The sequence below is a fragment of the Prionailurus viverrinus genome, chromosome B3 (assembly GCF_022837055.1).
Source record: "Prionailurus viverrinus isolate Anna chromosome B3, UM_Priviv_1.0, whole genome shotgun sequence".
NCBI classification, from domain to species: domain Eukaryota; kingdom Metazoa; phylum Chordata; class Mammalia; order Carnivora; family Felidae; genus Prionailurus; species Prionailurus viverrinus.
The window spans coordinates 95,944,736-95,972,680 of NC_062566.1; the positions used below are offsets into that span (position 1 = coordinate 95,944,736).

The 27,945-nt window shown below is 33.5% G+C and overlaps 1 protein-coding gene across 1 annotated transcript in view; it reads left to right on the plus strand.

Moving 5' to 3' along the window:
• The window catches only part of GPR137C (G protein-coupled receptor 137C), a 63,099-nt gene that overhangs the window by 23,342 nt on the left and 11,812 nt on the right, over positions 1 to 27,945 (plus strand). The window contains exons 2-3 of the mRNA XM_047863638.1: positions 14,642 to 14,685; positions 16,432 to 16,660. Coding sequence (XP_047719594.1) covers positions 14,642 to 14,685; positions 16,432 to 16,660 — 273 coding nt within the window. The remainder of the gene's footprint in view (positions 1 to 14,641; positions 14,686 to 16,431; positions 16,661 to 27,945) is intronic.

Consider the following 27,945-nt stretch of genomic DNA (forward strand, 5'->3'; position numbering starts at 1 on the left):
TACTGTTTCCCACATGGCTGCACCAGTTTGCATTCCCACCAACAGTGCCCAAGTTTTTCTTTTTCTCCTCATCCTCGCCAGCACTTATCATTTCTTTTGTTGTTGATTTTAGCCATTCTGACAGGTGTGAGGTGATATCTCATTGTGGTTTTGAATTGCACTTCCCTGATGATGAGCATCTTTTCTTGTGTATGTTGGTGCTCTGTATGTCTTCTTTGGAGAAGTGTCTATTCATGTCTTCTGCCTGTTTTTTAATTGGATTACTTATTTGAGGGGGGGGGTGAGTTGTATAAGTTCTTTATATATTTTGGATGCTAGTCCTTTATCAGATATGGCATTTGCAAATATCTTCTCCTATTCTGTAGGCTACATTTTAGTTTTGTTGACTGTTGATTTCACTGTGCAGCAGCTTTTTATTTTGATATAATCCCAATAGTTTATTTCTGCCTTTGTTTCCCTTGCCTCAGAAGACATATCTAGAAAAAAGTCACCATGATTATGTCAAAAAAGTTACTGCCTGTGTTCTCTTCTATTATTTTTATGATTTTAGGTCTCATGTTTAGGTCTTTAATCCATTTTGAATTTATTCTTGTGTATGGTGTAAGAAGTGGTCCAATTTCTTTCTTTCACATGTTGCTGACCAGTTTTCCCAACACCATTTGTTGAAAAGACTGTCTTTTTCCCACTGGATATTCTTTCCCACTTTGTTGAGATTATTTGGCCATAAAGTTGTGGGTTTGTTTCCAGATTTTCTATTCTATTCTATTGACCTATGTGTCTATTTTTGTGCCAGTATCATACTGTTTTGATGACTAAAACTTTGTAGTATTACTTGAAGTCTGGAATTGTGATGCCTCTAGCTTTACTTTGCTTTTTCAAGATTTCTTTGGCTATTCAAGGTCTTTTGTGGTTCCATACAAATTTTAGGATTGTTTGTTTTAGCTCTGTGAAAAATGCTGGTGCTATTTCAATAGGGATTGCATTAAATGTGTAGATTGCTTTGAGTAGTATAGACATTTTGATAATATTTGTTCTTCCAATCCATGAGCATGGAATGTCTTTCCATTTCTTTGTGTTCCATTTCTTTCAATTTCTTTCATCAGTGTTTTATAGTTTTAAGAATACAGGTTTTTCACCTCTCTGGTTATATTTATTCCTAGGTATCTTTTTTTTTTTTTTTTTGGTCCAGTTGTTAATGGGCTTGTTTTTTTAATTTCTCTTCCTGTGGCTTCATTACTGGTGGATAGAAATGCAAGAGATTTCTGTACATTGATTTTGTATCCTGTGACTTTACTCAGTTCATTTATTGGTTCTAGCAGTTTTTTGGTGGAGTCTTCAGGTTTTCTATATAGAGCATCGTGTCATCTGCAAATCTTTTTTACTGATCGGAATGACTTTTATTTCTTTTTCTTGTCTGATTGCTGTGGCTAGAACTTCCAGTACTATGTTGAGTAAAAGTGTTGAGAGTGAACATCCTTGTCTTTTTTCTGACCTTAGGGGAAAAGCTCTCAGTTTTTCCCCATAAAGGATGGTGTTAGCTGTGAGTTTTTCATATATGGCCTTTATTTTGTTGAGGTATGTTCCCTCTAAACCTAATTTGTTGAGGGTTTTTATCATGAATGGGTGTCGTACTTTATCAAATGCTTTTTATATGTCTATCAAAATTATTATATGATTCTCATCCTTTCTCTCATTGATGTGATATATCATGTTGATTCATTTGTGAATATTGAACCACTCTTGCAACACAGGAATAAATCCCACTTGATCATGGTGAATGATTTCTCTAATGTATTGGTTTCAGTTTGCTAGTATTTGATTGAGGATTTTTGCATCTAAGTTCATCAGGGATATTGACATGTATTTCTCTTTTTTTGTGGTGTCTTTATGTAGTCTTGGTATACTACATATGTGTATGTGTATTACTGACTTCATAGAAAGAATTTGAAAGTTTTCCTTCCTTTTCTGTTTTTTTGGAATAGTTTGAGAAGAAGAGGTAGTATCTCTTCTTTAAATGTTTGGTAGAATTCCCTTGTGAAGCCATCTGGTTCTGGACTTTGGTTTGTTGGGATTTTTTTTTTTTTTTTTTTTTTTAGTACCGATTCAATATCTTTGCTGATTACCTATCTGTTCAAATTTTCAATTTTTTCTGTTTCAGTTTGGTAGTTTATGTTTCTATGAATTTATCCATTTCTTCTAGGTTCTAGGTGTCCAATTTGTTGGCATCTAGTTTTTCATAATATTCTCATATAATCGTTTGTATTTCTTGGTGTTGGTTGTTATTTCTCCTCTCTCATTTGTAATCTTATTTGTTTGAGTCCTTTCTTTTTTTCTTGATAAGTTTGGCTAGAGGTTTATTAATTTTTAAAAAATTTTTTTCAAAGAACCAGTACCTGGTTTCATTGATCTGCTCTATTGTTTTTTTAAATTTCTATATCATTTATTTTCTGCACTGATCTTTATTATTTCTTTCCTTCTGCTAGTTTTAGGTTATGTTTGTTGTTCTTTTTCTAGCTCCTTTAGGTGTAAGGTTAAGTTTTTCATTTGGGTTTTTTCTTGCTTCTTGAGGAAGGCTTATGTTGTTATAAATTTCCCTCTTAGAATCACTTTAACTGCATCCTGGAGGTTTTGGACCGTTGTGTTTTCATTTTTATTTGTTTCCATGTACTTTTTAAATTTCTTCCCTTATTTCCTGGTTGACCTCTTCATTGTTTAGTAGCATGTTATTAACCTCAATGTATTTGTGGTCATTCTAGATTTTTTTTCTTGTGGTTGACTTCTACACAACCTTCTGACATAATGGTCAGAAAAGATGCATAGAATCTTTTTTTTTTTAATGCTTATTTATTTTGGAGAGACAGAGAGACAAGAGTGCGAGCAGGGGAGGGGCAGAAAGGGGGAATCTGAAGCATCTGAAGCAGAATCTGAAGGAGGCTCCATGCTGTCAGCACAGAGCCCCATGCAGGGCTCGAACTCACAAACTGTGAGATCGTGACCTGAGCTGAAGTTGAATGCTTAACTGACTGAGCCACCCAGGCACCCCTAGAATCTTTTTGATAGATCATTCAATCTTCATCAATTTGTTGAAGCTTGTTTTGTAAGCTAATATGTGATTTGTTCTGGAGAATGTTCAATTTCTTTCATCAGTGTTTTATAGTTTTAAGAATATATGTTTTTCACCTCTTTGGTTATATTTTTTTATTAAAAATTTTTATTTAAAATTTATATAAAAATTTTATTAAAAAATGTAAAGAATGTGTGTTCTGGAGTTTTAGAATGGAATGTTGTGAATATATCTGTTAAATCCATCTGTTCCAATGCCATTCAAAGTCATTGTTTCCTTATTGATTTTGTTTAGATCATCTGTCCATTGATGTGAATGGGACGTTAATGTCCCCTACTATTATTGTTATTATCAGTTAGTTCCTTTATATTTGTTATTAACTGTTTTATGTATTTGGGTGTTTCTATGTTGGGTGCATAAATATTTACAATTGCCGTATCTTCTCGTTGGATTGTCATCTTTATTATGGCATAGTGTCCTTTCTGTCTTGTTAAAGTCTTCGTTTTAAAGTCTAATTTGTCCGATGTAAGTATTAATATTCTTTCTTTTGACATCCATTTGCATGTTACATGTTTCTCTATCCACTCACTTTCTATTTATTTTTTAAGGTAAGGTCTACACCAAAAGTGGGGCTTGAACTCACAACCCTACGATCAAAAATCCCAGTCAGATACCCTCACTTTCAATCTGTAGGTGTCGTTAGGTCTAAAAGGAGTCTCTTGCAGGCAGCATATAGATGGATCTTGTTTTTTTAATTCATTCTGTCACCCTACACCCTATATCTTGATTAGAGCATTTAGTCTATTTATATACAAAGTATTTATCAATAGATATATATTTATTGCCATTTTACTTCTTGTTTTGTGGTTGTTTCAGAAGATTTTCTCTGATCCTTTCTGGTCTTTCTCTCTTTCATGGTTTGCTGGTTTTCTTTAGTGATATATTTGTATTTCTTTCTCTTTATTCTTTGCATATTTATTGGTGAGTTTTGATATGTGGTTACCATTCAATTTGTGTATAAACTCTTCTGCATATAGCAGTCTATATTAGGTTGATGGTCATTTAAGTTTGAACCCATTCTTTACTTCTTTCCTCCCCACGTTTTAGGTATATGGTGTCATATTTTATATTCTTTTATTTTGTGACTTCCTTGGCTGATTTTTTACAGAAATAGTAATTTTTACTGCTTTTGTGTTTCCTACCTTTATAACTGTCACTTTGGTCTCTCCTTTCTACTCAGAGTCACCTTTAATATTTCTTGTAGAGCTGGTTTAGTGGTCATGAACTCCTTTAGTTTTTGTTTATCTAGGAAACTCTTTACCTCTCCTTCTCTTCTGGATGGTAGCCTTGCTGGATAGAGTATTCTTGGCTGCAGATTTTTCCCATTCAACACCTTGTACATACCATGCCACTCCCATCTGACTTAGAAAGTTTCTGCTGAAAAGTCCCCTCCCTTGTAAGTTACTGTCTTATTTTGTCTTGCTGCTTTTAGTTTTTTTTTTTTTCTGTATCACTGTCTTTTACCAACTTAATTACAATATGTTTTGGTGTGGATCTGCTTTTGTTGATTTTGATGGGAATGGATCTGCTTTTGTTAATTTCGATGGGAGTTCTCTGTGCCTCCTGAATCTGGATATCTGTTTCCTTCTCCAGATTACAGAGTTTTTCAGCTATTATTTCTTCAAATAAATTTTCTGCCCCTTTTCTCTCTCTTCTTCTTCTGGGACTCCTACAATACAAATATTACATTTGATGAAGTCACTGAGTTCTGTAAGTCTATTCTAAATTTGCAATTTCTCTTTTCTCTTTTTTGTTCAGCTTGAATACTTTGCAATACTCTGTCTTCTAAATCATTAATTCGTTCCTCTCATTCCTCCATCCTGTTCATTCTGTCAAATGTGTTTCTCATTTTGTTTATTGAACCTTGTATTTTTGCTATGTTGTTCCTTATTTCTGTGTTAAGTGTCTCATTTATATCTTTCACTCTTTTCTCATGTCCATCGAGTATCCTTATGATCATTGCTTTGAATTCTTTATCAGGCATGTTACTTATATCTGTTTCACTTAGATCTCTTGCTATGTCACTGTTCTGTTCTTTCATTCTTTCATTCAGGTTAAATTTCTCTGTTTCCTCATTTTGTCTGCCTGAAAGAAGAAAGTAAAAAAAAAAAAAAAAAAGGTTTTAGTGTCATAAGAGAGAGACAAGAATGTATTGTATCCTGTGTATCCCAGAAAGAATAGGCTGCTATAAAGAAAAATATGCTTTGAAGGTTAAAAAGAGAGAGAGAAAGTTCTTAAAAATGAAATGTAGGCATTGAGGGGTAATATCTAAAAAATGTCTGGCTATTCAATTTGTAGCTAAAGCCTCATTTTTTATATGCAAGCAGTAGCAATGGTAGGCTTGAAAATGGTGCACTACTCTTCATGGGAACTTAAGCAATTGAGATGGAAACTATGGATAACTGTGTTTGTGAAAGTAATTGCATCAATGCCAAATTTTCCAATAAAGTTTCCACTTGAAAATTCCAATGAAAATTTCATTTAAGTTTCTATTTGAAATCAACAAAAGTGAAAAAATCAACTTGGAAAAAAAATAAATTCTATAAAATGCATCCATTCTATAAGTATTTCATTCCCTAACATCTACATGCAACATGGGTCTACATGCAACAGAAAACAATAAATAATATATAGCTGTAGTGTCACTCTTTCTCAAATCTTGGGATACCTGTATGAATTAAACTTACATTAGATAACATTCACAAATAAAATATATTTGTCATACTCTGATCTTTCTTCCCTTTACTTGAGGAGTTCAATAGGGAGACAAAATACGGAAGTTGACATTTTAAAATGGAAAAATCATTTCAGATCACTTATAAATAGGTTGAATTTTTTTAATAAAATAAAGTGTGCTAAATGATAACAGTATTTTATATATTCATTAATTCAAAAATTCTAAATCAACATTTTCTAAACAGGGGGCTACTAATTTGTGGGATAAAGATAGGTTATATGATGAAAAACATTTGATATCGATCAAGCCATAGAATACTTTATACTTTTGTAGTAAAGAACAATATCCTTCTGTAAATGGCTCATTTATTCAGGTTTTTTTTGTTGTTGGTTTTTTGGGGGTTTTTTGGTTTTGTTTTTTTTTTTTTTTTTGGTATTAAGAAAGACCTGGAAAGATATGGCCCCTCTGACATAAATTGACATCAGCAAGTCATTTAGATGTGTTATTTACCATTCTAAACTTCAAAAAAATCTACATGTTTGTTATGTTTCATTAACTACCCTTTACTGTCTTAACAAATAATATGTAATTCCATGACATTTTTTATATTACTAATTTTTGGTTTATTCAGGATCTTGTCCTATTAGCTATATTCTATAAAGTACATATTCTGTATTCTACTAATATCAGATCATTGTTTTTAACCTTATTATACCCCAAATGTGATGTAAACCACTGGTTGTATTTATGACGCATTGTAATGTATTCTGCAAATCTGGGCTGATTTTTTAAATTTTTAATTATTTAAAATTTTAATTTTAATTTTTTCCTGAATTTCATTTAATTTTTAAAAATTTTTTCCTTATTCTCCTCAACTACTTCTCACCCATTTTTTATCCCTGTACATGACCTGTAACCTTATTATATTTCCCACCTTGTCCCCATTCTCTTCTTCATTTGAAACTTTTAAGTACCTTCACTAAAATTTAGCTTTCTCCAGATGACACTTTGTGCCTTATAAACCATTACCCCCAATCTCAATTTGTGGGAAGAGCAATCAGACTACTTTATGTTTCCCAATACTACTTACTGATGTTATACCATCATCATCTCTGAAATCCATGCCATCTGATTAGGTCATCATTGGCTATAATAATAACTCGCACTTTCCTAGATGAATCAGCACTTTCTTCTGCCCTGATCTGCTGTTGTATAGATCTTTTTCAAAGCCCATATTGATAATCCATCCAATGAGACTCAATTCAGTGGCTTCTCAGAGCTCTAAAATCCTACCTTTCTATTTTAGCCACCCAAAAGCAAGGCCACACCTTGGGTCAACTCTTTAAAATGAAGCAATTCTTTCTAACTAGTGTCTTCTATCTCTTTTCCCTTATACATCTTAAAATCATCCTTTTATCTGTTTCTCAACCTTATTCCAACTTTTAATCACTTTACTACTTCTGTTTTTCCTACTCCATTAGCCACCTTGTGATCTCTTTTGCACTTAGAACCTATGATCAATCTAGTATTCCCCTTACTTGACTTCTTGCTGTGCCAACATAGTTCACTCACCCACTTTTTCTTTCTCTCTAATAGTTTTGCATATTACAGTTTTAAATTATTACATGAAAAGTGCATCCTAGTTATTTAAACTTTTTGTAATGGCATCCTTTTTCTTCTATTAGATTTTTTCGATTTTAAAATTAGGAAATCTTGCAATCTGTATCCACTGACAACTGCTTGACTTTACCTGGACCTCTCTGCTTCTCAATATATTCCTTTATAACCCTTCTATTCATGTGTTCCAAATGTTTTCCATATTACCAGTGCTTAAATCTAACATCCCTTCCCAGGATATGACCTTGCCTCCTACTTTACTAGAAAAAAATAGAATCCATCTGCCCAATTCTCTCAGCCATCTTCTCTAGATCAAAATGTTTGTATCCATGCACAGCTACATCCAAATTTCTTATTTTAACAGCTGGTTTATAGATGATTTTAAATTTTCTATGCAGACCTCCAGGTTTTTCTTCAACTATTTTTTTCTAACCTCTTGACTCAAAAGTATGTATTTTCCTTTTCAAGCTTCTTCTAGAGCCTTCTTTAATGATTGAACTCTCCCTTCCTCTCTCCTGCTCCCCATTTATCATTTCACCCTCTCTACTCTGTTTCTGACCAGCAGATTATTACATTAGAAACAATGAAAGATCTGAGATTTTACCTTACTTGCAAGCTAACAGATTAATTTCCCACAGTTGTATATGCATATACTAACAGAAAACACAAGACCCATGGGGTCATTACTCATTGAAAAAACAACCAAAGCAACGTCTTGCATCAGGTCCCTAGCTCCAGTTTCCATAAGGTTAACGGAGTGAGGGCCAGATGTTACCTATGCCTGCAGCAGGGTATGTTACAGGGGAAGAACCCTGAAATAAGGAAGGGAGACAGACAGTCAGACCTTATCTTTACTCCGGAATGTAAGCCAGGAAGGATAGGGAGACTTTACTACCCCCTGAATGTCCCCACAGAGGGCGATGTTCTCTATATTCTATTATTTGGGAAACAAATCTTCCCTCTGGACTTAAGGTAGAGATAGTATCACTAGTATTCAAGGATGTTTGCTATGCAAAGCCCTTTGTACAGAAGACCTAGACCATGCATAAATATGCAGTATTCGTTTAAAAAATGTCTCAACACAGATTTTCCCAGATTTCTCTTATCTTCAAATATATCTCATAGAGTCTATACTCGCTATCTTTGTTGTCGCACCCTCTATTAACTCCATGTACATTTGTTCTATTATTCCACTGAAAACTATTCTTTTCAAGGTACCAATGACATACTGGTAACCCAACCATATGACCTTTTCTTAGTCATTCTTGACTTTCTGCAGAATTTAACAAGGGCTATACTTGCTTCCTGTTACCTCTAAACTACTCTACTGTTTTCTATGACTAGTTTGATTCTTAGATCTGTCTCCTTTGCCCATCTGTCTTTTCTTCCCTCTTTGTTTTCATTCTATTAAATGTGAACATATCACAGGTTTTCTTCCCATTCTACACTGCTCTCAAATATCTTCTAGTCTTAGTTTCAGTTGTTACCTCTGTAGGTGGCTGTAATTTCCTTCCTATATTCCAAAACTCATCTGTCTTCTCAATATTTCTTCCTGTAATAAATTTTAAAACTAAGAATCAATTCCACAACCCCACTTTTTAAAAATTGTTGTCAGTGGGGCCCTCATTCTATCAGTTCTTTGTTATTTTTTTAAGAACAAATTTATTTCTACACACAACAATCTTACATGCATTTCCAAAGAATTATGGTGAGTGAAAAAAATCCAATTCCAAAAGGTTACATAGTGTATAATTTTGTTCATACAACATTCTTTTCTTTTTTCTCCAGTATAATTAATGTACAGTGTTACATTGGTTTCAGGTGTACAGTATAGTGATTAAACAATCTGTACATTACTCAGTGCTCTTCACGATAAGTGTACTTTTAATTCTCTTTATATATTTCACTCATCCCCCCAGTCACCTCCCCTTTGACAACCACCACTTTGTTCTCTATATTTTCTCTAAGAGTCTTTTTTTGTTTGTCTCTTTTTCCTTTGTTCATTTGTTTTGTTTCTTAAATTCCACATATGAGTGAAATCATATTGTATTTGTCTTTCTCTGACTAACTTTTTTCACTTATTTCCATCTAGATCCATCCCTGTTGTTGCAAATGGCACGATTTCATTGTTTTCTATGGCTGAGTAATGCTCTATTGTATATATGTATCATATCTTCTTTATCCATTCATCTATCAATGAACACCTGGGCTGCTTCCATGTCTTGGCTATGCATGTATACATGCATGCATGTATCTTTTTGTATGAGTGTTTTCATATTCTTTGGGCAAATACTGAGTATTAAAATTACTGGATCATATGGCAATTCTACTTTTAATTTTTGGAGGAAACTCCATACTGTTTTCCCCAGTGGTTGCATCAGTTTGCATTTCCACCAACAGTGCACAAAGGTTTTCTTTTTTTCCACATCCTCGCCAACACTTTTTTCTTTTTTTCTTTCTTTCTTTTTTTATTTTAGCCATTCTGACTGGTATGAGGTAGTATCTCATTGTGGTTTTGATTTGCATTTCTCTGATGATTAGTGCTGTTGAACATCTTTTCATGTATATGTTAGCCATCTGTATGTCTTTGGAGAAATGTCTGTTCATGTCTTCTGCCCATCTTTTAATTAGATTATTTTGGGTTTTTGTTTTGTTGTCGTTGTTGTTTTGTTTTTTGGGTTTTTTTGGTGTTGAGTTGCATAAGCTCTTCACATATTTTGGATATTAACCCCTTATCAGATATTTCATTTGCAAATATCTTTTTCCATCCAGTAGATTGTCTTTTTTGTTTTGTTGATGGTTTCCTTGACTGTGCAGAAACTTTTTATTTTGATGTGGTCCCAATAGTTTATTTTTGCTTTTATTTCCCTTACCTGAGGAGAAATATCTAGAAAAATGTTGCTATCACCAGTATCAGAGAAATTACTGCCTGTGCTCTCTTCTAGGATTTTTATGTTTTTAGTTCTCACATTCAGGTCTTTAGATTCATAACCTGAGAATGTGGTTGAGTAGACTCACTCAAGTTCAACAGTATTTTTACTGGAGTTCTTTACACCATTGTAATCCATTTTCTACACTTCACCTAAGAAATCACTCAAACATAAATTCGTATTATAGAGCTTGTGGGGGTTAAAGACAATTCTTTAGAATTTTTACACAAGGCCCCCATGATTGCCCCTCCAATTTCAATTTGTGCTGCATTTCACTTACCCACATCATAACAACATGCCAAAATACTTGCTTTCACTTAAATTCACTATTCATTCATTCCAACATTTTCTGAAAACCTACTATGAACCAAGCATTATGCTAGGCACTGGGGCTATAAATATGAGTAAATTATGTTCTCTCTTAAGAGGGAAGTAAAAATGTAAATAAATGCCATAAAGTATGATTAGTAAGACAAGGATACAAACTAGTTTCTCTCTTCCTAAGTCACTTAAGGTGACAATATAAAAGATGACTCTCAAGTAAAATCTTGGAGGATGAGATGGAATTTGTTATATACCAAGAAAACTTATTTCAGGTAAAGTAAAAAGACATATGAATGCACAGAGATGTGAAACTGAATCCCTTATTTTAAGAGCTGTAAATAATCCATAATGACCAGACCATAAGATTGAAGATGGGATAAAAGGATGCAGTGTTGAGAAGGTGGGGTGAGATGATGAAAGACCTGTTATGTCAGAGGAGTGTGGGCTTTGTCCTGGAATAGTATGATCAGATTTACTTTTTAAGAGGGAATTGTCCCATTATAGTAATAATTTATTCAGGTAATAGGTGCCAAAACTACTGGATGAAAGTTTGAAGAACAAAAGATATTTACATAGTCTGTAAATATTTCTCTACATTGTACTCATTACAATGAGAAAAATGGTAACTTAGTGGAGAAACCTGGTGGTGTCTACCAGGTGGAGAACCCTGGTAGATACCACCTTAACCAATTGCTCAAAGTGAGCGTCATTGTAATGGGACAAATCAACATCTTGAGCCTCCTCTTATAATTCACTGAGAAGAAAACAGCACCATCACTTCTGTGGTATTCTTACCAAAATGCATTTCCTGAATCTAATTATGAAGAAACAGATAAACCCAAACTGAGAAGCATATTGTAAAATCACTTTAAACACAATAGGAAAAATAGGAAATTAAAGGAGTTTAAAAGCACAGATTAATGTATAATCCTGGAATTTTTTTCCATAAGTGGCAAAATCTGAATAAGGCCTGAAGATTAGATAATAGTATTATATAAATATTCAATTGTATGATTTTTGTAATTATATTGTAGTTATGTAAGAGAATTTTATTTTTTAGGGAAGTATACATTGAAGTGCACATTTAGGGTTAAAGGGGCATCACATATACAATTTATTGTCAAGTGATTTTTTTAAATCATATTAAAACATGTTCATATAGGGGCGCCTGGGTGGCTCAGTCATTTAAGCATCCGACTTCGGCTCAGGTCATGGTCTCATGGTTCATGAGTTCGAGCTCTGCATCAGGCTCTAGGCTGACAGCTCAGACCCTGGTGCCTCCTTCAGATTCCATGTCTCTCTCTCTCTCTGTGTGTCCCTCCCCTGCTCAGGCTCAGACTCTCTCTCAAAAATAAACATTAAAAAAAATTTTAAAAACATGTTCATATATAGAACATACTATTTATAGCAGCATTATTCACAATATGCAAAAGGTGGAAGCTACTCAAGTGTTCATTGATGGATGAATGGATGAACAAAATGTGGTATATACATACAAGAGAATCTTATTCAACCTTAAAGGAAAAGGAAATTGTGACACACTTTACAACATGAGTAAACCTTGAAGACATTATGCTAAAGTGATATAAGCCAATCACAAAACAACAAATGTTGTATTATTCCCCTTATATGAGGTTCCTAGAGCAGTCAAATTCACAGAGACAGAAAATAGAATGGTGGTTGCCAGGTACTGGAGGAGGGGAAAATGAGGAGTTGTTTTTTAATGAATACAAAATTTTAGTTTGGGAGGATGAAAAAGTTCTGGAGATGGATGGTGGCAATGGTTTGCACAGCAATGTGAATGTACTTAATGCAGTTGAACTGTACACTTAAAAATCAAATGGTGATGGGAATGCAAGCTGGTGCAGCCACTCTGGAAAACAGTATGGAGGTTCCTCAAAAAACTAAAAATAGAACTACCCTACGACCCAGCAATTGCACTACTAGGCATTTATCCATGGGATACAGGTGTGCTATTTCGAAGGGACACATGCACCCCCATGTTTATAGCAGCACTATCAACAATAGCCAAAGTATGGAAAGAGCCCAAATGTCCATCGATGGATGAATGGATAAAGAAGATGTGGTATATATAGACAATGGAGTATTACTCGGCAATCAAAAAGAATGACATCTTGCCATTTGCAACTACGTGGATGGACCTGGAGGGTATTATGCTAAGTGAAATTAGTCAGTCAGAGAAAGACGAATATCATATGACTTCACTCATATGAGGACTTTAAGAGACAAAACAGATGAACATAAGGGAAGGGAAACAAAAATAATATAAAAACAGGGAGGGGGACAAAACAGAAAAGACTCATAAATATGGAGAACAAACTGAGGGTCACTGGAGGGGTTGTGGGAGGGGGGATGGGCTAAATGGGTAAAGGGCACTAAGGAATCTACTCCTGAAATCATTGTTGCACTATATGCTAACTAATTTGGATGTAAATTTTAAAAAATAAAAAAATTAAAAATCAAATGATGAGTTTTGTGTTATATATATTTGTAAAAATAATTAAAATTATATGTAGACAGCTGAGAAGAAAAGGAAATGTAGTAAAATGAACACTTATCTTCTAAAGATAAGAGTAAAGAATAGAAGCAGAGAGACCAATTAAAAAGCTGTTGTAATATGTACCTCAGTAGTGGAGACAGAGAAAATGGGTACATCTGAGAATGATTTAAGTGATATGATTTGGACTCCTGTATCACATCTACCTTCTGCTTAACAAAAATACAATGGATATGAGTAGATGCATAGGCTGCTATCTTTAAGCATTTGCTTAACACTCATTTGCCCTTCATAACTTGGCTCTGGCTCAACTTCCTTTGAGAAGTCCTCCCTGACTCTATACAGTCTTTCCCCTTTCTCCTCACCTCTTACCTCTTCTTGGACTGAATTAGTCTTTCTCCCTTCCTAGATGTTGTGATAGCATCTTTTGCATGGACATCACAATATGTTAAAATAAATGGTTTATCTATTTCTTCAATACACTGAGCTCCTTGAGAGCAGAAACAGTTACTATATTTATGAACCACAGCACCTTTCAAAATGTGTGCTCAATAAATGCTTGAATGAATGTAATAAGTTATTGAGTACATATACTGTTTTTGTTTATAATGCTTTATGCTTGCCTCTTTCCTTCCATGCCCCCAAAGTTCATACCCTATTTCAATAGTCTTATAACTAGTCTTTCTACTTCAAGTACATAATTTCTCTAAAGTAGTCTGTGCATTGATGCCATATTAATGAAATTTCATATTTTGCAGCATCTACATAAAAAAACTTCAGTATCTTCCCGTTATCTAAATAAAATTCAAATTCATCAGTGAGAAATTAAGACCTTCTGCACTATGCTCTCAGAATTTACCATGTTCATTTCAAATTCTACTTACCTACCTACTTAATTTTATTCAACAAGTATTTGAGAACCTGCCCTTTGCAAGGCTTTGTGAAAGAAGGAAGTTTACTAAGTATGATATATGCTCATTCTCTTTGTGTTCATTTTTTGGTCCCTTGTTTCCTTTTGCTACTTCATTTCATCTTAGGGGGAAAAAATCTTTGGAAAATATTCAGTCATATTCATATTTAAGTAAGTAGTTCCATTTTAAGACAAAATGTGAGTAATATAATGAAATTTAGAAAAGGTGGCAAGCTATCCAGCACAATGTCTGGCTCACAATAAAAGTTCAATAAATGTTTAAACTGAGTTCATTCTGTTTAAAATTTTAAAGATAGAAATTTAAATTTGGGACAAAGAAAATTATTACTGTTTTAAGCCTTTGGAAACCTGCTTGTTTTTGCTTCATGGTAGTTCAAATGTTAACATTTGAGTTTATTTAACTATTATTTTTTGTAACATATTATTATTTGTGGTTTATCACTTTGAAACACAAAGTCAAAACAAATTTAAGAATACTGTATTACACATTTTCAAAAACCTTTCTATACTCTTTTTATAGGTTATATGTAAAGTCAGATGTGCCACTGAACTTGACAAACACAAGTAAGTTTCGTGAGTAGCAAGATCTAATTTTTTTCACAATAGACTTCTCAAAGTAGAAGGTCATGGTAGTTGAGGGTGTGGTAGCAGTTTTATAGGAAGTCCAGTGGTTAGATTAGCACATCAGAAGTGAATTGCGGATTCTACAGTTCTCCCCTCAGCCATATTGCTGCCTAGCACCTGTTTTTGCTGTTCTGCTACTGTCATGCTTTAGATGTCGGATATAGTTTCATAGGGCCTACACATATTAAAGTTAGATTATACATTTTGGGGCAAGCATGTGTAGTATAGTTCCATGAAATAAGGAATGTTTTGGTATTGACTAATGTCAAAAATGAGAGTGCTAAACTGGGGAGTTAGGAGACGTGGGTTTCAGACCAATTCTCCCGCTAATTCATTGGCTATTCAACTCATTTAACCTCTATATTTTGGCTTCCTAAACTATTACAATCCTCTGGACATAGGGACAATTTCAAGGTCCATTTGGGGTTTCAAGTTAATATTATTATTTTTATTATTTAATCTGAGATAATATTAAGATCTAAACTTCTCAAACTAAAATTTTTGTACTTTGTACACTTAACAAAGGATTGCTTGTGACAAATTACACATTACCTTCAATTAACCTCTTTTAAACTATTTCCAAAGGCAGACAACATTTTATGATTCCCAGTGTTGAAAATGATCCAAAATAAAAGATATTAGGATGCTGAATAAATTTCTGGCTCATCTTAATTTGGGTTATAAATGTATTTGAACTGGGATTACTTTCATATAGAGAGCTGTCATAGCTACTTAATACAGGTAGCCATACCTTACATGAAGAGTTTTTATGTGGTGGTCTAATTTTTCTTTATGAGATATAGGTGAGCGTTTCTTTTTCTTTTTTTAATGTTTATTTTTGAGAGAGAGAGAGAGAGAGAGAGAGAGAGCACAAGCAGGGGAAGGGCAGAGAGAGAGGGAGACAGAATCTGAAGCAGGCTCCAGGCTCTGAGCCATCAGCACAGAGCCCGACGCGGCGCTCGAACTCATGAATAGCAAGATTATGACCTGAGCTGAAGTCAGATGCCTAACCCACTGAGCCCAGGCACCCCAAGGATACAGTTGAGCATTTCATTCTCAGAGTTCCTCTGTATGCATAGTAAATATGCAACTTTATAAGAAGCCAAGGTATTGAAATGCCACATATACTGTCCCTATGTTCTTCTTTAGCCATGTTTGAAAATGATGTTTGCTATGGATAATCAGAAGCTCATAAGAATTGAACATTATTTAAAGCACATTTCCCTCAACCTCTTAAAATTAATATTAGTGATCAATTTACATTTAGATAGAGGGTATTAACTTTCCAGGCAAATTATAAAAACCTGGTAATTCCTAGAATGAAAAGGTCAATGAAAATATGGTTAGTAGTTATAAAAATGAAAAAGGCAGGATTCCTTGAATTAGTGTTAAAATAATCTTATATTATTCTTCCTGGTAGAGGCAACTGAATTCAAGTCCACGTGACATTATTTTTAAGTTAATGTTTTAAAATCTAATGCCATTTTTAAAAGGTTTAGATACTAATTTTATAATAGCAAAGATATCTCAAGTAACTCTGAGTGATTATTTAATTTGTATTTAATTAAATCATAAAGATTTTATACTGAAGGAGTTATTGTACCTAAAATAACACAACTAATTCAGAATTAAATCTAATCTCTCATTAGTATATAGATATCTAATAAATTTATTTTTTCCTTTCAGAATTCTGTTGCATTTGGGCTTCATATTGGCAAGCCTTCTTTTTTTAGTGGTGAACTTGACTTGTGCAGTGCTAGTCCATGGAGATGTCCCAGAAAATCAATTGAAGTGGACGGTGTTTGTTCGAGCATTAATTAATGATAGCCTGTTTATTCTTTGTGCCATCTCTTTAGTTAGTTACATATGCAAAATTACAAAAATGTCATCAGCAAATGTCTACCTCGAATCAAAGGTAAGTATGTTTCTTAAATTTATGCTTGAAAATATAACTTCAAATCCTCATCCTATGAAGCATGTTTTAATGAAAAGCCTATGTTTTTTTTAAAGAGTATTCTGAATGTAAGGTACATTTTTGAGCTTGAAAGAATGGTCACACGATATTAAAGTGCATTCATAACTTGGCCCTTAGTAAATAACAATTTTTTAAAAAGTTTACATTGAGTATACTATATTTTCTGTGACTTGTACCTTCTACATTGTAGGATAAACAAAATAGACCAGAATTTACATGAATGTATGACAAATGGTCTAATATATAAAGCCACATTAACAATTTAAGATTTCATCAGTAAGGGTGGCAGTATTGCCATTAAACAGTTTACCAGATTATGTCTGCATACATTTGAGTTAGCAATGTTAAGATGCTATACTTCTAAACTGGTGTTTATTTGCGTATAAAGATTTAGAAAATGTTACTTCACCCCATAATGTGAAGACCTATGATTTTGAAACAGCTAATCATGTAATTAAATTTATAAATGCTTTGCTTCTGCCTTTCCTTATACTTTTTGTTTGGATCAGCAAACAGAAGCCAAATGCTAACCTATTAACAAAGAACTATAGAAGTTTCTACCACTAATCGACAGCGTGGTTGAGCAGTGAATCAGTCATCACAGTGTATATTTGATACTGGATGTGAGGGTATAGATGTGTGGTTTTAGGGGTATGGTTTACACATACACACAAGCCTGTTTTAATTAGGCATTATTACCTGTTCACTGAAGATAAGCAAGATAGTGTCTTTAACAGAAGAGTTCTCTAAAATATACTTAGATTTCTATATTGTTGTTATCCATTATATAATCCTAGTAAGTTAAGGTGCTTTAATTCAATGTATCAACTTGTCCTTTAAATTTAGGTACAGACTTTAATTTTACTTTTTAAACATGTATCAGAATGCAGGATAAAAATAAAAATATATGCAAAGAGAGAGAGAGACTTTCAAAAGTATTAATCTTACCTAGGAAACTATTGTATCAATTAAAGGTTTAATTGTATAAAAGGTTAGCTCAGAAATTTAAATGTTTTAGCTCATTCTAGCTTCAGTTTAAGTGTTAAAAATAATACTGTCACTGTTACAGTACATAATCTTTTGGTGTAGCAACAGCATCTTCACTTAATGTAATAACATCACCATAACATTCAGACCTGTGCTTGTCTAGTGATAAAGCATAAATAGATTTGGTTGAACTTACATGGCTTCTTTTCTAGATATTTAACAACTTTTAAAGTTTGGTTTTACTTGCTTTGAAATAAATGTTTCTGTGACTATAAGTAAAGTTGCCAATCTAAGAAGAAAAGCTCATCTGATAACTTCTCCAGAATTATTTCAAACATCCCCTAACTATGATATGAAAGGTATTCATTTTTTTATTATTATTTTAGAAGTTTTACATTTAACAGGCGCATGGATTCAGAATTCTCTAAGAACATTACAGAGGGAAATGCTTAAATACATAACTTTAAAGGTAAACATAATAGATCTTTTGTATTATATTGTACTGTTACATAGTTCTTAGTCTTCCTAAGTTAATTATAAACTTATTTATTCAAAGAGTACAGCCTCTTGCTTTCACATTCTCCTTGTAAATCACTAGGCTCATTTTTATTTTTTGACTTCTGGACAGTAATAGCCATTTCTTTTATTTAGTCCACAAATATCAGCTAAGCATCTGCCTCTTCCCCTTTTAAACTGACCCTGTTTCCTACTATCCCTAAGAACATTTCCTTAAAAGCTCAGACTTGGATCCTTTGTTTTTCTTTTTATTCTTCCTTCCTTCCTTCTTCTAAATATTCATTGATAATGATATCTTACATAATTTGTTTCAACAAAATCTTACCTACCTTATTTCTAGATGGCACACAACATTCTTTCCTGTCTCTATATCTTTAGGCTGTTTCATTTTCCAGGAATGTCTCTCCCCCACCCACTGCTCTATTATTGTTTGTCCTCATCTTACCCAACTTTGAAGGCATAACTCTAATGTTTCTCCTTTTTATGAACTTGATTTGATTCTTTCCCCTTCATCTCCAAAACAAAATTTAATTTTTTTAATGTTTATTTATTTTTGAGAGACAGAGAGAGACAGAGCGTGAACTGGGGAGGGGCAGAGAGAGAGGGACACACAGAATCTGAAGCAGGCTCCAGGCTCTGACCTGTTGGCACAGAGCCTGACACGGGGCTCGAACCCATGAGCCGTGAGATCATGACCTGAGCTGAAGTCAGATGCTTAACCAACTGAGCCACCCAGGCACCCCTCCAAAGTAAAATTTAGAAATAACTACCTGGATTCTCTTTTTAAAAAAAATTTTAAATTATTTTAGCAGCTAGAACAATGCTGTGTATTGGTTCTCTTTTTCAAAGTAACAACTCTAACTGGGTTTTTAAATATTAGATTATTGTCGATTTGAATAGTTTGTTTCTGCTCTTCCAATTTTTGACTTTCTTACATATTTAAGGTTTTTACTTTGTTCTTTGTCTGTGTTCTTATATAGATACGTGATTTATTATTTTGTAAACTAATAAGATATTTAGAGCAACATGTTTTCTCAAGTACTGCTTTGGCAGCTTTCCATAATCTTGTTATATTGTACAAACATTCTTATTTAACAAAAACAAAGAAAATTTTCTATTTGAGTTTAAGCCATGTCTTCAACATTACATATTTATATATCAATGTGAATTAGATACTGTCTTTACATATAGGTCTTCCTTCAACTTACTTTGATGGAAAGTCTAAAATTCATACATCTATCTTATTCAGGTCCCCTAACTTCCTTAAGAGGTTGCTTGACTGCTTGACTCTGTATGCATTTCAGCCTAAACAATATATAATTTCTGTACTCCAGTTTCTTGAAATAAAGTCTCAACTGTTAAATTTAAAAGCTTAATTGCCAAAAAAAAATGACCTGAAGGATTTCTTGTTTGTTCATCTCTATAGCTATTCTACATTTTATCCTCAACCCAGTCCAGATGTTTTGTACTCAGACTTCATTGTATCATGGATAGAATTGTCTGTTCTGACCTATACTTTGACCTATATCAAGAAATATGTAAGAAACATTTATCTTAAAAGTCACTATTGTATAATGTTGAGGATATTATCTATACAGCGTTCCCCAGAAAAGATACTTTTCTCCAGTTCAGTCCCAGGTAAAACAGTATTGATTAAGTCCTTCTTTTCTCTGGCCACTATGCCATTCAGAGGCAAATATGTGGTTTACCTCTATATCAATCATAGATGACCTTATGATATCCACTTTGGTTCTGGCTCTACCTCTAGTTTTATTTTATTTTCTTATTCCCCCACCACCACCAGACACACATTCTTATATATTTTTTATTTTGTTTGTATCTCTGTAACTACTTCAAATTCTCTTTTGTAATGAGGGTGGTATAAATAAATAAATTAACATAAAAATGGCATTGGGTATACTGTTGGATATGTTTGTATCTCTTTTTTCAGATATATCAATTTTTAATTAATTTGGAAAGGCCTTACTGAGAGGCAACATATCATAGTGATTAAGAGCTAGAAACCTGATTGGGCACCTGGGTGGCTCCGTTGGTGGTACATCTGACTTTTGATTGTACCTCAGGTAACGATCCCAGGGCTCTGGGATCCAGCCCCACGCAGAGCCTTATTTGGGTAGGTCTCCGCACTGAGGGTGGAGCTTGCTTAAGATTCTCTCCCTCTCCTTTTTACCCCTCCCCTGCTCACACTCTTTCTCTCTCTTAAAAAGAGAGAGAGAGAGAGAGAGAGAGAGAGAGAGAGAGAGAGAGCGCGAGCGCTGGAAACCTGAGGTCAAAGAGATAAGGCAATAAATCCCATCTCTTCTGTTACTGGCCATATGGCATTGGACAAGTAACAGTATCTCTAAGTTTCATTCAGCTGATCTGTAAAATGAAAATAATGATAGTGTTGATCTTATAGGTTGTTATGAAGGTAAGAGTAGTACCTTCTAAGGTGGTTATAAGGATTAAATGAAATTTCATATAAAGTACTTAATATAATGCCTAGCACTTGGGAAGTGCTTGTGAATGCTAGCTATTATGATCCTAACATGTACTAAAGGATGGTAACGTAACTTCAAAAAGTTCTTGAATACCTGAAATAGTTGGCAAAATTTATCTGGAGAGGGGTACTATACATGTAATCAGATTCTCAAAAGGAACATTGATCCAAAAAAAAATAATAAGAATCACTGAAAAACTGAGTTTCTCTTTTAAATATTTTAATTTTACTCGACTCCACTTTCTTTATGTACCATTTCGCATGGATTTCAAAAAGGGCTGAAGTCTCTTAATAGGTGACATTTCATCTAATATTTAACTAACTTTTCTTTAAAATCTTTAGAACAAATATTACTGAAATTATGTAATGACATTTTTAATCATAGGCATTTTTGTTCTGTGATCTACTGTAACTTTTATTACAATTTCAATTTTCTCTTATTTGCATGCTCATGATAGACAATGCTTTTAACTTTTTATCTATTGCTAACATTTCAAGTGTGTCTCATTAACTTGGACAAAATATAGAATTATTTTGATTGTTTTTTTACAAACCTTTTCTACGATAAACAGTTTGTATTTATTGACATGATTGCATGTTACTATTGGTCTATTTCTCCCATTAAGTTTTTTTTATTGCTGTTTGCCTTGACTTCATTTGTATGATTTCTGTGGTATATTTGAATTTATTTATTTTTTCTCAAAATTACACATAACTATTAACATTAAAATGCATACTGATAAAATTATTTTTATTCTAATATTCCTTCCAACTTCAGAAAAAAATAATAATATAACAATATAAGAACATAATGGACAAAATAACTTATCTACACAAAAAGATTTAAGCCAATGTAGATGCTTAGTCCCTGTAATGACAGGTTGGGATTATCTGTATAAGAGAACACTCAAAGGCAGGGTGGGAATAAAAGTTAAGCTATTAGGTTTATATCTCTGGTCAGGGACATGCACAATTTTATATCTGATAAAAGTGTAAAGGGAATAATTGTCTGATACTTAAGATCAGCTTGTCTCCTAGCCCAGTGGGCCATGTGCAAATAATGCATTCTCTCTCTCTCTCTCTCTGCCTCTCTCTCTCTCCTGAATTCCTAACAGTTTTAATTATTATGTAAACCTTTCTGTCCAATGTTCACTTAACCTTTTATCCATATTAATTTAATGTATTAAAATGGAAAACAGCATCAGCATCTTACAGAGACACAGTAACATTCAATTAGACTGATTTTTTTTTTTTTTGAGAGAAAGAGATAGAGAGCAAGTGGGGGAGGGGCAGAGAGAGAGAGAGAGAAAGAGAGAGAGAGAATCCCAAACAGGCTCCGCACTATCAACACAGAGCCCAATATGGGGCTGGAACTCATGGACAATGAGCTCATGACCTGAGCTGAAGTCAAGAGTCAGACACTCAACCAACTGAGCCACCCAGACTGATATTTCTGATCTTTCATGCAGACTAGCTGATCCTATAAGACCAAAGCAGTGATTTATGGTAATTTAAGCCATAATTAAAGAAATAGACTAAAATACTATCAGTGTCTTTTTCCATCACCCTAAAATATTATGTAACCAGACTTTGGGAGGATGATGGGTAGAGAAATAGAGACTGCACCTTCCTCTGTAATAGGTATGATTGCCATCTTCCCAATACTTTGCTATAATTTCTCTCTTGAATTATGAGGATTTACTCCATCCATCTTAAGCTGTGGCACTTGGCTGCCTTTGTTACTCCAGTTCTTATACCCCAAGTCTTATTTCCTCTTCTGTTGCTGAGCAGACCCACCACACACTTGTCACATTTTAAAAAATCCATAGGAGTCAGAGATCTAATTTCACTGTCTTGAAAGCATGAACCTTTTTGAACCTGTTTAAATTTTATAATTATCAAAATACAGTTGACCCTTGAACAACAGAGGGAGTTAGAGGCACTGACCCATTACACAATTTAAAATCCACATATAGGGGCGCCTGGGTGGCGCAGTCGGTTAAGCGTCCGACTTCAGCCAGGTCACGATCTCGCGGTCCGTGAGTTCGAGCCCCGCGTCGGGCTCTGGGCTGATGGCTCGGAGCCTGGAGCCTGTTTCCGATTCTGTGTCTCCCTCTCTCTCTGCCCCTCCCCCGTTCATGCTCTGTCTCTCTCTGTCCCAAAAATAAATAAAAAACGTTGAAAAAAATAAAATAAAATAAAATCCACGTATAGCTTTGACTCCCCCAAAACTTCTTTTAATGTCTTTGGGTTTTTTTTTTAATTGAAGTACAGTTGACACACTGACTCCTCCAAAGTTTGACTACTAATAGCCTACAGTTGACTGAAAGCCTTACCAATAATAGAAACAGTCAATTAACACACACTGTGTATACTGTGTGTATTATATACTGTATTCTTACAGTAAAGTAAGCTAGAGGAAAGAAAATGTTATTAAGTAAATCATAAGGAAGAGAAAACATATTTACAGTACTGTACAGTATTTGTCAAAAAATCTGTGGATAGTAGACTCCAACCTGTTCAAACAGTTCAGCAGTTCAAACCTGTTGTTCAAGGGTCAACTGTTTATTTTTTAATTTACTAATTGAGACTACTTTGTTTTCTTACTTTTGATCCTTAGTTTGTCATTTTATTCTCAAAATGGAAGTAGCATTTGTGAGATGTTTTCCAAAAATATGTGTAGGATTCTGCCTCTGGTAATGGCTAAGTAGCTTCTATTGGACAAACCTTCCACAGATAGCAATGATAAATTCTGGACAAAATATAAAAAGCACTGAAGGCACTGGAGAGCAACCACTTAGAAGAAGGAAATGACACTGAGTGAGTTTCCTGTTTTTTACAGCTTCTAACCTGAGGGAAGTTCTCATCCACGGGGCAGCCAAAACTAGAAGAGAAAACCTCTGTTTAACTTGCTTGAAGAATCAGAAGACAAAATTCAAGTAACTACCACAGATGGAAAATGAGTGGGAAATTTCAGGAAGAAGACAGCCAGGTAGAGGAAGCCCCAAATTCTGATGATAAATTCTGCCAAATTTTTATCTGATACCTGAACTGCACGTGAGCAAGGCAGAATTCAAGCAGCACAATTAAGAAGAAAGGAATTGAACTGATATTTCAGTTGCTCTCTATACATGGAAGACAGTTTGGGATTTGAGTCTAACCACATTAGTTTTTGGTTGAAAAATAAAAAAAAGGAAAAGAAAAAATCAATACTTTTTAGAAGAATATAACAGAATCCAGACTCTCTAAAACATATCACTCACAAGGGGCAGAGCACAATCCAAGATTACTAGATATATGAAGAAACAGGAAAAATATGAGTCATACTTAAAAGGCAAAAAGTAAAACTCAAAAAGCAATCTTTGGAGGCAATCCACCCTTCCAGATGATGTAGGTGTTGGCTATATCAGACAAAGATTTTATATTATGTTTAAGTATGTAAAGGAAAATACACTTTGATAAATAAATAGGAAAACTCAGGAGAACTAAAAACTATAAAAAGAATTTCTAGAATTAAAAAATACAATATTTAAATTAAAAATTCACCAGTTGGGCTTAACAGCAGATTGAAGATGAAAGAAGAAAAAGAAATCAATAAATCAGCAGAAAGTATCCAATTTGAAGCACAGTGTAGAGTAGGGGAAAGATGATAATAAAATGAACAGAATCTCGGGACCTAAGTATGCATAAGTGGAAAAGGAAAAGAGGGAGAAAATTATTTTGGAAAAAATATTTGAAGAAATAATGACTGAAATTTTCCAATTTTTGATGAAAGACATAAATTTACAGCTCAGCAACCCCAATCAAGATAAATATAAAGAAAGTGTCATATAGGTTCATTATAGTCGAAGTACTTAAAACGAAAAATAAAAAGGAAATCTTGAGAGCAGAGAAAAATAACGCATACATAAGGGAACATTGATTCAAATGATCACTCACTTCTCATCAGAAATAAGGGAGTCCAGAAGACATGGAAATGACATCTTCAACATGCTGAAGGAAACATGTTATCAACTCTGAAATCTCTATCCAATTAAAATATTCTTAAAGAATGATAAAGAAATGAAAATTCTTCCAATAGAACTAAGAGGGTTAGTTACCAACAGACCTGCACTGCAAGAAATGTTAAGAAAATTCTACAGCCTAAAGGGAAATAAAGTAAACTTGAATTTCATCTCTTCAGGAAGGAATGAAGAACACAAGAAATAGTAAATATTTGGGTAAATATAATTTCTTAATTTCTAAAAAAGAAACATGACTGTGCAAAGCAAAACTTACAATGTGAGGCTTACATATGTAGATAAATAATTCTCTCTATAGTATATATAACAGTGATAGCAACCATAGTATAAAGGACAGGGGATAAATGTACCCATAATGTTGCAAAGTTCTTACATTTTATGTCAAAGTGGTATGATGTTAACTATTAGACCATGGAAGTTAAGGATATATATCATAATCTTTAGAGTAGTGGTTCTCAAACTTTTTGGTCTCAAGACCCGATTAGACCTCTGAGAATTATTGAGGACTCCAATATCTAGTGTTATATCCATCTATATGTACATTATTAGAAATAAAAATTGAGAAATTCTAAAAATATTCATTTCTTAATTCATTTAAAATAACAATAATATATTATCCATTATGTAAACATGAATAACATGTTTTTATGAAAACTAATTGTATTTTCCAAAACAAAAATAAATTAGAAGATCGACATTGTTTTACATTTTGCAGATCTCTTTAATTTCTGACTTAATGGAAGACAGCTGGATTTTCATGTTTGCTTCTGCATTCAATCTGTTGTGATATGTCATTTAGGTTGAAGTATATGAAGAAAATCCATCCTCACACATATATGTAGTTGGAAAATGGAGGAGAATTTTAAAACCTTTTCAGATAATTGTGGATATTCTTCTTTAATACTACACCAAAAATCTGAAGTGGAGGTTTCTTGAAGGTTAGTTGCCATGCAGAATCTAAAACCATATTAGTGAACTTTCTGTACTACTATTGGTCTATCTTACACTTTGAATGATTGTGTAACATCATGCATTGATCATTGGAAGAGAGTGGTCAAGATCTTCAAAATGATGATACATTTCATTGGACAGTATTCAAAATCACATTTATTAATATTGCCTCCAATGTCATCAGAAAAGTGTTTAAGTTTTTAGAAGCTGCCATGCCAGTCTTATCATGGACATAAGAGTTTACAAGTTCTCAAAAATTCTAATTTTCATTAGAAAATTTATATTTCACCATTGACAATAGTGTCAGATATTTTCTTTGAAGTGACAGGATAATTTCACTTATTTTAAAAATAGATATTCCTGGTAACCAAGTATGAATAAGCATTGTTTGTCTTCCATAGTTGTTTGTTGAGTAAAAAATGGTGTTCCATAAAAAAGTCTAGTTTAGCTCACAAGTCAAACAACCACATAAGTGCTTTTCCTCAAGACTACCACTATGCTTCAGTATGCAGCAGAGTTGCTTTAAGTGCATGTCTCATGTCATCACGCAGAATTTTTTTTAAGTTTATTTATTTATTTTTGAGAGAGTGAGAGCAAGCATGAGTTGGGGAGGGGTGGTGAGGGAGGAAGGGAGAGAAAATTCCAAGCAGGCTCCACACCATCAAGGCAGAGCCCAATGTGGGGCTTGATCTCACAAACCACGAGATCATGACCTGAGCTGAGATCAAGAGTCAGATGCCTAACCAACTAAGCCATAGGCACCCCTCATCACACAGAATTATAAATAGACACATACTTTAGGTTGATAATTAATAAATATTTTCATTGCTTCATCAAGGATATTCTTAAGTGACACTGACTTTCTTTTTTAATCAGGAATTCATAGTAGTAAAGAATACAATACAGTTTGGGGCCACTGCCTTGCTTTGTGCTAAGGCCCAGAAGTTTTCCCTGCCATTGCTTTTGTACCATTAGTGAACATATCAACACAGTTGACCCAGGATAAACAATCAGAAGAGCTTTCAACACTTTGGATACTTCAGTGCCACTTATGTTTCTTCTCAGACATTGACATAAAAGAATACCTTTCTGGATGATTAGTGGATGCTCACACTGGATTATTACAAACAAAATTAGTCCTGCTTCATCAAGTTCAATCATTTACAAGACAAAAATAGAAATCTATAGATAAGATATTAAATCTTTGTTTTCAGTTAAATCTTCAAATCAGTTAATTTCTGTACTACTGGAAAATGGCAATGCCATAATTTATTCAATGGACTTCCCATCTGGCAGGCATTCAGTACTGTCCACTGTGTAAGGCTTTACTGGTTTCTCAGCTACTGTGTGTGCTTTCTCAGCCAGTGCAATATAGTAATATAGCCTGTAAATATTTGAATGGTGTTTTCCTTTCTAATTTGGAAAGCTATAAAAACAATTTTTAGTGTTTAAAGTGCTCACCACATCTGCATTTAAATTTCAATTCCTCTTGCTTTTAATCTCTGGTCTCAAAATGACTCTGCAGCCTAACTTGGGCCTCAATATTATTCAGAAATGTTCTGTCATAGAAGACATAACAAGGTAAATTATTAACGTTTGTAAAGCCTATTGAAAGATACTTTTCATTACTTTTTATTTGATAAAACAAAACAAGAAATCAGTTTCATACAGTTCCTTTGAGGTAGTTTCCTTACTTTATTGAGTCAGAGAATTCTAATCACTTTCCTCTTTCTCAGCATCTTAGAGATAAACAGGGAAGTTGTATGTTAAAGATATTTTTTATTGTGGTAAAATATATATAACATAAATTTTACCATTTAATCATTTTTAATTGTATAGTTCAGTGGCATTAAGTACATTCATATTGTTGTACAACCATTGCTATCTATCTCAAGAACATTTCATTATCCCATAGTGAAACTCTGTATCCATTAAAAAAAATAATTTCCTATTCCTGAGACAATAATCCATTCTTAAATATTAAAAAAATGTTTTCATTTTAGAGTAAAATATGATTAATTTTTAATATGAGTTTAATATCAAATTTTAAATTTTTTAAAGTTTTTGAAGAAAGTTCTTAAATATTGTAAAACAAATCTGTCAGGTATACCAATTCTTATTGTATTTCCATGGAGGTACAAGGATTTCAAAATAACTACTTACTGGATGATAATGGAGTTTCAGCAGATATAACCAAAGAAACCTAGTAAGAAGCCAGTAAAAGTAGGAAAACAATCTGAGTTCATCTC